Source organism: Odocoileus virginianus, chromosome 30 (genome assembly GCF_023699985.2).
Source record: "Odocoileus virginianus isolate 20LAN1187 ecotype Illinois chromosome 30, Ovbor_1.2, whole genome shotgun sequence".
Lineage (NCBI taxonomy): Eukaryota > Metazoa > Chordata > Mammalia > Artiodactyla > Cervidae > Odocoileus > Odocoileus virginianus.
Window position 1 is genome coordinate 42,801,081 of NC_069703.1, and position 11,322 is coordinate 42,812,402.

Consider the following 11,322-nt stretch of genomic DNA (forward strand, 5'->3'; position numbering starts at 1 on the left):
CAGGATCTGAATGATGTTCCTTTAACAGCCTGAACAGCATGCTGTGAATTCTGAGCGGCAGCAGCCAGCAGCTCCTGCAGTTCTTCCTGACTTCCCCCTCACGCTGGGAGAACCAGGGCGGTGTGCATTCCTTTGGCCAGGGAAAGCACCAACCCCATCCAGAGGGGAAAACCCTTTGTTTTAAAAACTGAGCTCCAGCCTGCATACCTATGTGATGAGGCAGGCAGCCCAACCTCGGTTTGGGGTTGGGGGGAGGAGGGGCTCAGTCATAGGATAGAGCAGCTATTTTCTCCTCCTACACGTGCACCCCCATCTGTTCCGAGATTTCCCTTCCAACTCCAGCTTGGCTGGCAGGCTTGTCCCTAAAGAAGCTGCAGGCCAAAACGGAGAGAGAACTGCCTCCCTCCTCCACACATCCTGACTTGCTGCCAACTGCCAGAAAAAGAGGGCAACATTTGGGCATTTACCAGAAGACGAGGATGTGCCTTTTCATTTGTCTTTTTATTTTACATTTAAAAAGTGGTTATTGCTCTAACTGGATCAGAGGTAAGGACCTCTGCCCTAAGGAGCCTTGGCCTTGCAGCCCCATTCAGCAGGGATGGAAGTCACAAGACAATGAGTGGAGCCTCATGCCCTCCCATGAGGAAGCCCTTAGTGTTGCCGACATCTGCGTTTTACCCTGTGTCTCCTCCCTCCGTGCTCCACACTTGGGCAAAGCAGAGTGGCGGCTGCCCCAGCCACGAGAGCTCTTGTAGACCGGAAGGAAGGGGCGGTCACTGGGTAATGGCTTTCAGCTCTCTGGCTTGGGGGCCATTGCTCTTATCGTTCAGTTCAACAGGTATGCACTGGGCGCCCATGGTGTGCCAGGCTTGTGCCAGGCGCGGTCTCCCATGCGCTCGTCCTCAGTCACCGACGGAAGACGCAGAGGTCCGTCTCTTCCCACGCAGGCACTCTGCAGCCGAAACTTGTCAGTCCCAGGGAAGGCTCTGCCCTCCCTTAGCAAGCACCATTTGTGTTTTAAACCAGAAAGAGGCAGTGGAGGGAGGGACCCGTCACCTCACACTACTCAGGCTCTAGGGAAGGACATGAGGACCCTGGGGAGCTTTCGCAGAACCCTGGATGAGATGGCAAGACATGGAGACCCCAGAGGCCGGGACCGCTGACTGTCCATGGTGAATGGCTTGGGCCTGCCTTCCGGCAGAGTCCAACCCAGAGGGGGTGATGAGCAGCCCCCAGGGTATCCCATGTGGACGTATCTTTTCACTTGTGCAAGCCAGCACTGTTGCAACTCCAAGAGATTTTTCTTTCTAAAGAAATGGAGCCCATACCTTCAAAGGTCTCTTTCCCATTCTGTCTTCTTCAGACCCCAGACTGATGACCTTACAGTCAAAAACAAGGGTCAAAGAAGGTACAGGATACAGGCCACCGGTCAGGGAATCCCTCTGCCCTCTGGAGTGAAGCCCTTCGATTGTGTTTTCCAAAAGAGACAGAACAGAAAACATCTTACACACTCGCAAAGTTGTGCATCGCACCACAAACAAGTCCTTGATGGCTGGATCCAGCGAAGGCTTGATGGCAGCCAGGACTCTGCCCAGCAGGCAGCCCCACAGCTTCCCTGAAAGACACAGCTTCTGTCAGTCCAGGTGCGTGTCAGCTCCCAGGAGCTTTGTGCATTTTCTCAGAGAGGAGGCCAGTCCAGGAGAGGCGAGGAGGCAGAAAGAAGGCTGTGTCTCATGCAGCTTTGCCTTTTCCAGAATGGGGCCAGGCCTTTTAGTTTGGTGGCTTGTTTTATTTTTTTGCAGAATTGGGGTTTGTAGTTTAGCCTTCGTCACCAGACCAGGATGGGAATGCAGAGGGAGACTGTGCAGCTAGCGGGGCCTCCCCCTCTCCGACCTCGGCAGTCCCCTCTCTCTCTGAGCCCATGGACCCGGGGACCGGCAGAGAAGAAAAATAAAATCCTTCTTCCTGCAGACAGGCAGTCACGCTTCGATGATGTTCACTGAGGGCTTGTTTGAAAACTGGGAGGGAAAAAATGAGAGAAGCGGCCAGGGCTGAATTGAACAGAGTTCTTGCAAGGTTTGGAAACAGGGAGAAGACACCAGAAGGAAGGGAGCAGCAGGGCTGCAGCCTAAAAGCCAGGCTCTCGTCTCAGGTGGAAGGCAAGCGGGAGTCCCACCTGGATGCCTGGTCTCTCTGCCTTCTCACGCCCAGCCTCCGGCCTCGCTCGGCTGAATGGCCAGGACAGGGTCCTGGGCCCCAGCAGAGCCGCCCCGCCGGCCGGTCCTCTCACCTCCTGCAGATCTGCCTCTTGAGCACAGCCTCAGCCACTGACATTGCTGGGGTGCTTCTGGAGATGGGGGTTAATAAGAGGCTTCAAGAAAGCGCCAGATAGAAGCCGAGAGAGAGGACAGGAAGCCAGAGGGTGTAAAGAGACGGAGAGGGGAGGAAATGTGGAGAGGGCCAGATGTGTGTTGGACAACCATCGTCAGAACCATGAGATTCTCTCCCATTCTCTACGTCTTCCTTCTGAGGGCCCAGAGCAAGCACTGACAGGGTTTTCATATCTGTTTCACAGGAGAGGAAACGAAGGTACAAAGAGGTGAAGCACCTGCCAAGGTCACACAGCAGAGCAGGAGCAGAAGGAGCCCAGAACCCCGACTCTCATCATCCCGCATCAACCAGGAACTCTGCCCCCCCATTTGATGCCCTCTGGTTAAACCCCTCCTGGCCCCTGGCACCCTGAAAAAGGAGAGGATCCAAAATCAATTTGCAGCATGCCCGGTGTCACACGGGCAGCAGCCAAGCTTGGCTCTGTCCCGCGGCAGCCACGCCAGGCCCCGAGCTGACCCCTCGGTAGCCCAGGGACTACCAGGGAGCCAGCCCCGGGGCTCAGATCTCACCCTCACCTTGCTACGGAGAAGCCCCCCGCCTTGGTGCTCTGGTGTGCTGGTTTCTGACGCACTCTTGGTTTTTTCCTTGTTGTTGTTAGGTTCGTTGTCCTTGATGATGTCATACTGGCGGCAGAAGAGGGCGATGACGCCTGCAGGGGACGAGGGGGAGGAGTCAGAGGCCAGAGCCCCAGTCCCCGCCCCTCCGCTTCTTTCCGGTTAGACCCGACTGAGCTCCTGCGGGTCTAGGTTCCAGGTGGCCTCTCAGCTGCTCCGATGCAGGAGGCTGCCTCTGGTTCCCATGTCCACCTGTCCCTAGCCCTGAAAGCCCTGCACCTCACCGGCCTTCCCACAACACCCTTCTGACCCTGTCTCCTCCTCCCCCTTTCCTAAACCTCAGAGGGCTCCCCTTTCCTTTAGAGCAAAGAGCAACGAGAGCATCCATCAAGCACGTGCCAGGGCCTGACAGTCCACCTCGCTGAGCCCTCACAGCTCTCGGGGGGCACCAGTTATTACCCTCCCCAGGTTACCAAGGAGGACCCGAGGCAGAGCTCAGATAACCCACTCACCATCACAGGGTGCAGCTGGGGTGTGCACTCCAGGGCCTGCACTCTCCTCAATGTTTAATGCTGTCCAACTAATATTTTTTGATTTTTTTCAAAGGCCATTAAGTGTAATATTAAGGCAACCACCTCCAACTCTCATAGGGCCTTCCCCATTTTCACCTCTATACTTGATTTACAGTGCTTTTTCTTTTTCTCTTGTGGCCACACTGCATGGCTTGCGGGATCTTAGTTCCCTGACCAGGGACTGAACCCAGGTCACAGCAGTGAAAGCCCAGAATCCTAACCACTAGGCCACCAGGGAACGCCTAGAGTGCTACTTCTTGATCTGTTTTAGAGGTTATCTGTTGATGTCCCCTCCATGGGAGACAGAGCCCAACAACCCCCTCTACTTCTTTCCCCATCATTCTAGTAGAATTACACCACAATTTGGGGTTAATTCACTATTTTATATTGTTACGATTATATGAATACTATCTGTGCCAAGTCTAATAACATGCCACATAAGCAAACCTCCCCTTTTGTACAGTCCTTTGTTTTTCCTTTCTCTTTCATGTGTCTGCTTTTCTTTGCACCTATAGAACATATTTCCCCATATGCCTCAACAACCATGGATGCCCTCTCAACCATGGATGTTAATATAACTTTGAAATGGTGTTTAATTCCTTCAAAAGGACTTCAGTCCACTTGACATCCTCACCATCCTTCCCTCCTCACTCTCTACCTTCTCTCTAGGGTCACAGTTGCGCTGAGCCAGACTGAGCTTAATTCGTTTCTTGCACACACCATGCCCAGAATACCTTTCCTTATTTGACTGCTTGGTGAACTCCTACTCATCCTTCAAAACACAATCCCCATTTACCTCCTCTCTGGGTTTTTCTTGATTTCTACTCCAAGCCCCAGAATGAAGTCCCTGTCCTCTGCTCCCATGCATGGTACTCTGATAGCACTCATCATGTCGAATTATAGTTAAATACGGGCCTGGCGTCTCCCAGGCTGAGAGCCTTACAAGCACCTGACTCTTCATAGTCCCAACTGTAGCACTTCTCTCTGGAATGGAGTGGCTGTTCAGTAAATTCTGGTTGGGTTGAGTACACAGACCGTGGTCTCTATCCTCAGGGAGCTCACAGACAAGTGGGAAAAGAGAGAGAGAGGAGCCCAACTAACTTAGCTAGGAAGAGCTACATTCAGAGAGGAGCACAGTGCGGCATGGGAGCACAGCGGCAGGAGAAATAGTCTAATGCACGGATTGGGAGGCTTCATGCAGGCGGTCTCGGAGCCGCGTCTAGACAAATGAGTGGGATAAGAGGGTGGCCCAAGCCTGAGCTGCTCGGACCTGAAGCTGCTCAGACCGAGAGGCACAGCCACCCAGAAGAGGACCGAGAGGCTGCTCGTGAGGGCGGGGAAGGGCAAGCACTCACAGAATCCTACTGGGTTGGCCAAAAGGTTCATTTGGGTTTCCATATGACGTCATGGAAAAAACCCAAATGAACCTTTTGGCCAACCCCACCCAGGTAGCTACTGAATTGCTATTTTTTTGAGGTGAGGGGTGAGAGAAGGGGTCAGATCTGGCCCTCCAGAGCAGAACTTAGGTTCTTAAATCCTCCTCTCTCACTGTCTCCAAGCCCCTTGCCCTTCATTTCCATGAGAAAAGGGTCTGGTCAGGGTCCCCCATTTCCGCCCCCCCACCCCCCCGCCCCCGCCTCCAGCCCAGGTGAAGTGAAGGGGAGCTCGGGGCCGGACTCACCGGCCCACATGAACAGGACCACGACGATGATCAGCACCTCGCCCGTCCGCAGCTGTTGGTTCCTCCCCATCTCCTTCATGGTCACCTCATCTGTGCGGAGAGAGACGCTAGGTCTGGGGCTCCCTGCCTCTCCAATGGCCACCCGTCAGGGGCCAAGCCCCAATATTAACTGCTTATTTCTCAGTTCAATTCAGTTGTTTAGTTGTGTCCGACTCTTTGCAACCCCATGAACCACAGCATGCCAGGCCTCCCTGTCCATCACCAACTCCTGGAGTCCACCCAAACCCAGGTCCATTGAGGTAGTGATGCCATCCAACCATCTCATCCTCTGTCATCCCCTTCTCTTCCTGCCCTCAATCTTTCCCAGCATCAGGGCTTATTTCTACCTGTGCTCAAAAAGAGATTCGAGAACATACTGATGACTACTTAGGTGGCAGTGACTGGACTTAAAGCTGTGAGTTTGAGTCCCATTGTTTGGGGGACCAGAGTGGACCTCCCTCTCTCAGGGGCTGCCTGACTAGGTGGCAGGGCCCCCGGAGAGGGAGGGGAGGCGGGTTTCGTGCTTTCTGTCAGCCATGCACTGCTCCAGCCCGTACCACCCCTCCCTACACCCTATCCCTTGCTGACGGTGGCCCGGGCCTGCCTTTGTTCTTGGAGGCCATCTTCTCAGCCTCGCGCGGCGTCTTGAAGAGCACGGGCTCACTGGCCGGACTCTGACCCTGGATGGATATGGCCTGCACGTGCACAATGTACTCCGTGTCCTCCTCCAGGTCCCAGAGCGCGCACGAGCGGGTGGTGGTGTTCACCTCCTGGATGAAGCGCAGCATCCGCACATCCTTCTTCTGCCGAGAGCAAAGCCAGGCCCTGGGTTTCAGTGCCAGGGCCCCCACGCCACATCTGCCCACCTCTCCAGCAGTGATGAGGCCTCACCCTGGCTACAGTGCTAAACCCCCCACAGCCACAATCTGACTCAAGCATCCCATCACCTCTGCAGGTAGGTATCCACCTCTCCATTTTGCAGGCCAGGAGATAGGCTCAGAGAGGTTTCAGAAGCTGTCCAAGCACATATATCTTGAGAGAACTGGTGGTGGTGGTTGTTTTGTTTAATCACTAAATCATGTCTGACTCTTTGCGACCTCATGGACTGTGGCCCACCAGGTTCCTCTGTCCATGGGATTTTCCAGACAAGAATACTGGAGTGGGTTGCCATTTCCTTCTCCAGGGGTTCTTCCCAACCCAGGGGTCGAACCCGGGTCTCCTGCACTGGCAGGTGGATTCTTTACCACTTAGCCACGAGGGAAACCCAAGAGAACTGGTGTGTTAGTTGCTCAGTCGTGTCCAACTCTTTGTGACCCCATGGACTGGAGCCAGGTCCTAAACTCATGTCTGTTTATGATCAAAATCCTGCCCTTAATTCCCAGGTTCCAACCATAGGTTTCCCTCCTGGGGCCTCCTTTCCCAGCCGCCTATGCAGCTTTCTGTCCATCTCTCTTGCTCCTCATTCCTCTGTCTTTCTGCTTCCCTCCTCTCCCACCCATCACTTGTATCTGGATGTGTTCTTCCCTCCCAGGGACCCTTGAGGGTTACCTGCTGAGAGATGGCAAATCCAATGACAACCTCGTCCTCCAAGACGTCCCAGCTTACCACCGCAGAGTTGGCCTTGAGGTGCCTGACGGTGACGTTCACTGGGGCCGAGGGGCTGTCTGGGGGTGGGGAGGCACCTGAGTCTGAGCACCCCCGCTGTGAGGCGCAGATCCACCATCTCATAAGTAAGAAAGGGGAACCTGAGGTGGCTATGTGGTGACAAGGAAGAAATCCAGGCCTCCGGTGGGACTGGCCCCCGGGGGTGGTCTCAGTTTCTTAGGGGTTGAAGAGCCAGGCCTGGGGAGCCCCAGGCTCCTTGGATCCAGGGCAGGGGCCCATGCTGGCCACAACTGGCCCCACTAGAGTCCAGCTAAAATTGATGAGCCTGGGCCAGGGCCAGGGCTCATGGAGGGGCAGCGGGAGGTGGGGGGCGGGTGTAGGGGACAGGCATGGAGGAGACATAGGTGGCCGGGGTTGCAGGAGCTGAAGGTGAGTCTGGTGAAAGCGGTCAGAAGGCCTCCCAGTCCAGGGCTCTTGCTACAAAATGGCACTGTCAAGCGAGTGACCTTGAGGGAAGGAGAAAGACCCAGAGGTCGAGAAGAGTCTAGCTGGGCGAGCCCTGGGATGGGACTGAGGCTCCAGAGAGGAAGCCCCAGGATTGTGGAGGGCCAGGCAGGAGAAGCCCTGGGAAGGGCCTTCTCCAGACCCTGCCAACCCCAGGAGGCAGGTGGGGAGGCAGCAGAGGAAGATGGGGTCACTGAGAGCAGGGCCCCTCCAGCAGAGTCAAAGGAACAGGGGAGGGCCTTCTGGAAGCTGGGACAGAACAAAGGGGACCAGAGAAAACCAGAGTGGGGGGAGGGTAGGGGTCAAGGAAGCAAGAACCTTCCAGGAGAGGGGTGCCAGAGTCACTGAAGCTTCTGTATCCCCCAGGGGCAGGTGCTGAAAGGGGAAGAAGATTAAGCCTGAGCCGTCCCCCTCGCCCCATGGGCCTGGGGACACAAAGCCAGACGTGGAGTCCAAGAGAGACAGAGGGACACAGACAGGGGCAGCAGACAGTGCACCGGAGAAGAGACAAGGGGGGACAGGAGGCAGACACAGGACGGAAGCAGGGAGACAGCACTAGGCCAGGGCCAGGGGCAGGAAGGGAGACTAGCAAAGCGGCAGCAGCCAGACGGGACTTGCCCAGGGCATCAGGAGAGGCAGGGTGCCCAGGAGGCCAGGCCCCAGGGGGCAGTCGCCTCCGGGCTTGGGGTCCACCCCCCCCTCCCAGTGCCCCCGGGTGCCAATCCTCTCCCCCTCTCCCCCGCAGGACCCAGGCTGCTCCGACCTGCAGAGTTAGCCTGCAAGGCTCTGGGGACAGGGAGAGAGGCCTTAGGTTCGGGGACAGTGTCCTCAGCTGCTCCCTGGGCCAGAGAAAGGAGCCGGGGCTCCTGAAGGAAAGGCCTGGGGTCAGGGCAACGGAGGAGGGGGCTGGGGATCCCAAGACCCTAGATCCTAGGGCCAGAGGTGGCGGGAAGTGGTTTGAGAGCTGGAGGTCGGGGCGGGGGAGGGGGGCAGTCAAGAAGGCAGGAAAGGGGCTGGAGGTGGGGCGAAGGGGGAGCAGTGAGCGGGCCAGAGACGGGGTCCCCAGGGAGCAGGGAAGGGACCGGAGGACGCCCACCCGCGCCCCCGCCCGGGGCCCCCTTACCCGCCTGCACCAGCGCGAGGCAGACGCAGCCCAGCCACAGGCGGAGCGCGGCGCGGGGCGGCCCACGGTGCATGGCGGCGGCTCCGGCCGGCCGGCCCGGGGCGGCGCAGGGGGACGCGGCTTCGGCGCCCGGCGGCCGCCCGCGCTGGCGCTCCGGCCCGCGGCCCGCCCGGCCCGGCCGCCCCGCGCCGCCCCGCGCCGCCTGCATGTCGGCTCCGCGGACAGCGACTCCCGCACGGCGGCGGCTGCGACCGCGTCCACGTCGGGCGCCCGGGGGGGCGGGGCGCCCCCGCTGCGGGGAGAGGCGCGGGGGCGGGGTGAGGGCCAGAGGGCGCCCCCAGCCGCCCCCACCCCGAGGGCCCGCGACCCGGCCCTCGGGGCTGCGCCCGCTGGCGCTCCCACCCTCTCGCCTGTGCCCGAACCCGAGCCGGGCTCTTGGCGCCCCGCCGTGCTGAGTGAGCCCCGGCCTCGCAGCGCCTGTGCCCGCCGCGCAGCCCTGACCCGGCCGCCACCGCTGCCCTTTCCCGGGGTGAGAGGGAGGGCGAATGCCACGGAGACTCTCCTCTGTGCCCCTTCGCCTGGGGGTCCCCAGCCTCACCCCGCCCCTGCCCCGGGCCCAAGGCTTTGCTGACCGGGGCAGGAGGGAGCCGCGGGGAGCAGTCCCAGTAGGGATGGGGGTGAGTCTATAGAGTGCTCAGTAGGTGCTAGGGTGCTCGGTGTTTACCCTGGGGCCGAGGAGAGAGAGGGTGAGGGCCTGGCCCTGAGACCCCAGGCCAGTCCCTCCCCTTCTCGGACCTCTGCTTTTCTCTCCACAGTGAGCATCTCCGATGTGCCAGATGCACTCGGGGGCCTTTATTCGCTTCACCTCACTGCCACCCTGTCAGGGCCCGCTCTGCTGTCCACATTTTGCACCGAAGAAGCCGGCAGCTTGGATTCGCCCAAGGACCCACAGCAGAGCCAGGATGGGAACACAGGCCCATCTGACTCCCCATCCTGTGCCTAACTGGGCTGTCTCCCTGCTTGGGATCCCTGAGAGCCTAGAGCCAGCTTCTCCCCAGCAAGAGAACAATCTGGAACAATCTCTTCTCAAGAGCAGGCATGAGTGAGTTGTTTCAGCGATCCCCCTACCCCCGCCCTTCAGGCCGCGGCTGAATGCAGTGAATGAGCTAATGACTCTATAAAATACAGCCACAGTTCAGAAAGGGCTTGAGTACTTCTCCGTCATCACCCTGGGGACATCCGTATGCCTACCACTGTCCCTGCCTCGGCCCACACATCCTTCGGTCTCATCCACTCTTCTGATCTTGGAGTGGCAGAGACACACCCTCACGCTGCACCCACCACCCTCTCCCTAATGATGAGAGCATCTCTGGAGCACCAGACTCCTGGGGAAGCCCCCCACCCCCCACTCTGTGTCTCTCTTCACCCTGAGTCCCAGTCAGAGAAAGAAGGTTGAGAAGCCAAGAACAGAGCAGGGCCTTAGGGCCCCCGACAGGGAGGGACCCCCCTTCTCTCTCAATGAGCCCCCTCCCCCATTGTTTGAAATCCCACCATGAGTGGGCATCCCGTTGGGTCTTAAAAACCTTCTGGTCTTCAGAAGCCCCTGGAAGACCTAATTCTTTTTGAAAAGGGGACACCTTGCAAAGTTATCCCACAACACATTCAAGATGCCCCCTGCCTCTGTCTCCATTTTAGATTAAGAACCTGAGGTTCAGAGACGAGAAGAGCTTGGTGCAGATTCACAGAGCAAGTCCAGAGCGGCAATAGAGCCCTCATCTCCCAATGCCCACCCCACAACTACCAGTACTGCCCCCAAGTCTGTTTGGTCACCTTGGAAGGGGTGAGATGGGAGGGGGCTCGGGGGTTCTGGCTGAGCACTAGCCCCTCAGTACCCCCGCCCCTCTGTTTCCTCGGGACATACCTTATCCTGGGGTGAGCCTCAGCTGGGACCTCCACCTGTTTGGGATAGGAGCCAGGGAACCAGAGCGCCTCGCCCTTCCAGTCCTTTCCCTCTTCTCTCTCTCTCTTTTCCTCTCCTTCCTTCTTTCTCTCTCTCTCCCCGGCAGCTGCCTTCAGCCCAGCCCCGCCCAGCCCCGCCCCACCAGCTGCAGCTGGGCCCCTTAGCGACCCTCCTCACCCACCAGGCGGGAAAAGACAACCCGGAGCCTGCAGGAGCAACTGGAGTCTCCTCAGGCCTCATCGCAGGAGCCAGCAGGAAGGAGGGGGGTCAGTTAGAGGTCACCGAGTCCACGCCTGTCCCTGCTGGGGACAAGAGGAGGGAGGGACAGGGTCCCGGTGGGGTCTGGAGTCCAGTCCAGCGAAGGGGAAAGGGGAGTCTCAGCGCCACCTGCTGGCCGCGTCTGGTATAACCCCAGGTAGATGTAGGGCCTTGGGAGGCGGGGAGGTGGCTGTGTTTGAGGGTTTGAGACGATGGGCAAGCGTGGCTGGAGGATGGACCGGGCATGAAAGACAGGATTTGAAGAATTGTGGCTGTGGGCGTGCTGCCTTCCCGGGTTCCATGATGCGTGGGGTGCTTGGGCATTACTTCACTTCTGGGGAAAGTCCTGATGCCTGGAGCGTGGCAACGAGTGTAAGCTAGGTCTGGGGTGGGAAGAGCTGGGAGGATTTAGAGGCTCCCTGGGGGATCTCGGGAGAGAGCTGTCAGGACCAGTTCCTTTATGTGCACCATCCGTACACTATCTCTTAGCACAGGCTAAGAGCAGTAGACAATCAATAAGGGTGTGTTGCATGTAAAAACTTGTTTTTCTAACATTTATTTATTGAGACTTATGTCCCAGGCTCATTCTGGAAATACAGCAATGGAAGAATGAATGAATGCATGAATGGGGATGT

The 11,322-nt window shown here is 58.0% G+C and overlaps 1 protein-coding gene across 5 annotated transcripts; it reads right to left on the reverse strand.

Moving 5' to 3' along the window:
* Positions 1 to 482: 482 nt before the first annotated feature.
* Positions 483 to 10,728, reverse strand: FNDC5 (fibronectin type III domain containing 5). Of its 5 annotated transcripts, none has more exons than XM_070459102.1 (8): positions 10,611 to 10,728; positions 8,470 to 8,761; positions 7,665 to 7,721; positions 6,786 to 6,901; positions 5,842 to 6,040; positions 5,199 to 5,288; positions 2,907 to 3,040; positions 483 to 2,018 (listed from the first exon to the last, which is right to left on the reverse strand). In XM_070459102.1, the coding sequence occupies exons 2-8, from the start codon at positions 8,675 to 8,677 to the stop codon at positions 1,980 to 1,982; spliced, it is 843 nt and encodes a 280-aa protein (XP_070315203.1). In that variant the 5' UTR covers positions 8,678 to 8,761; positions 10,611 to 10,728; the 3' UTR covers positions 483 to 1,979. The 5 variants fall into 5 exon arrangements, with proteins under 5 accessions (XP_070315203.1, XP_070315202.1, XP_070315206.1 ...); XM_070459101.1 differs by lacking the exon at positions 10,611 to 10,728 and adding an exon at positions 10,391 to 10,492; XM_070459105.1 differs by lacking the exon at positions 10,611 to 10,728 and having other exon boundaries at positions 8,470 to 9,073.
* Between the last annotated feature and the right edge of the window lie 594 nt (positions 10,729 to 11,322).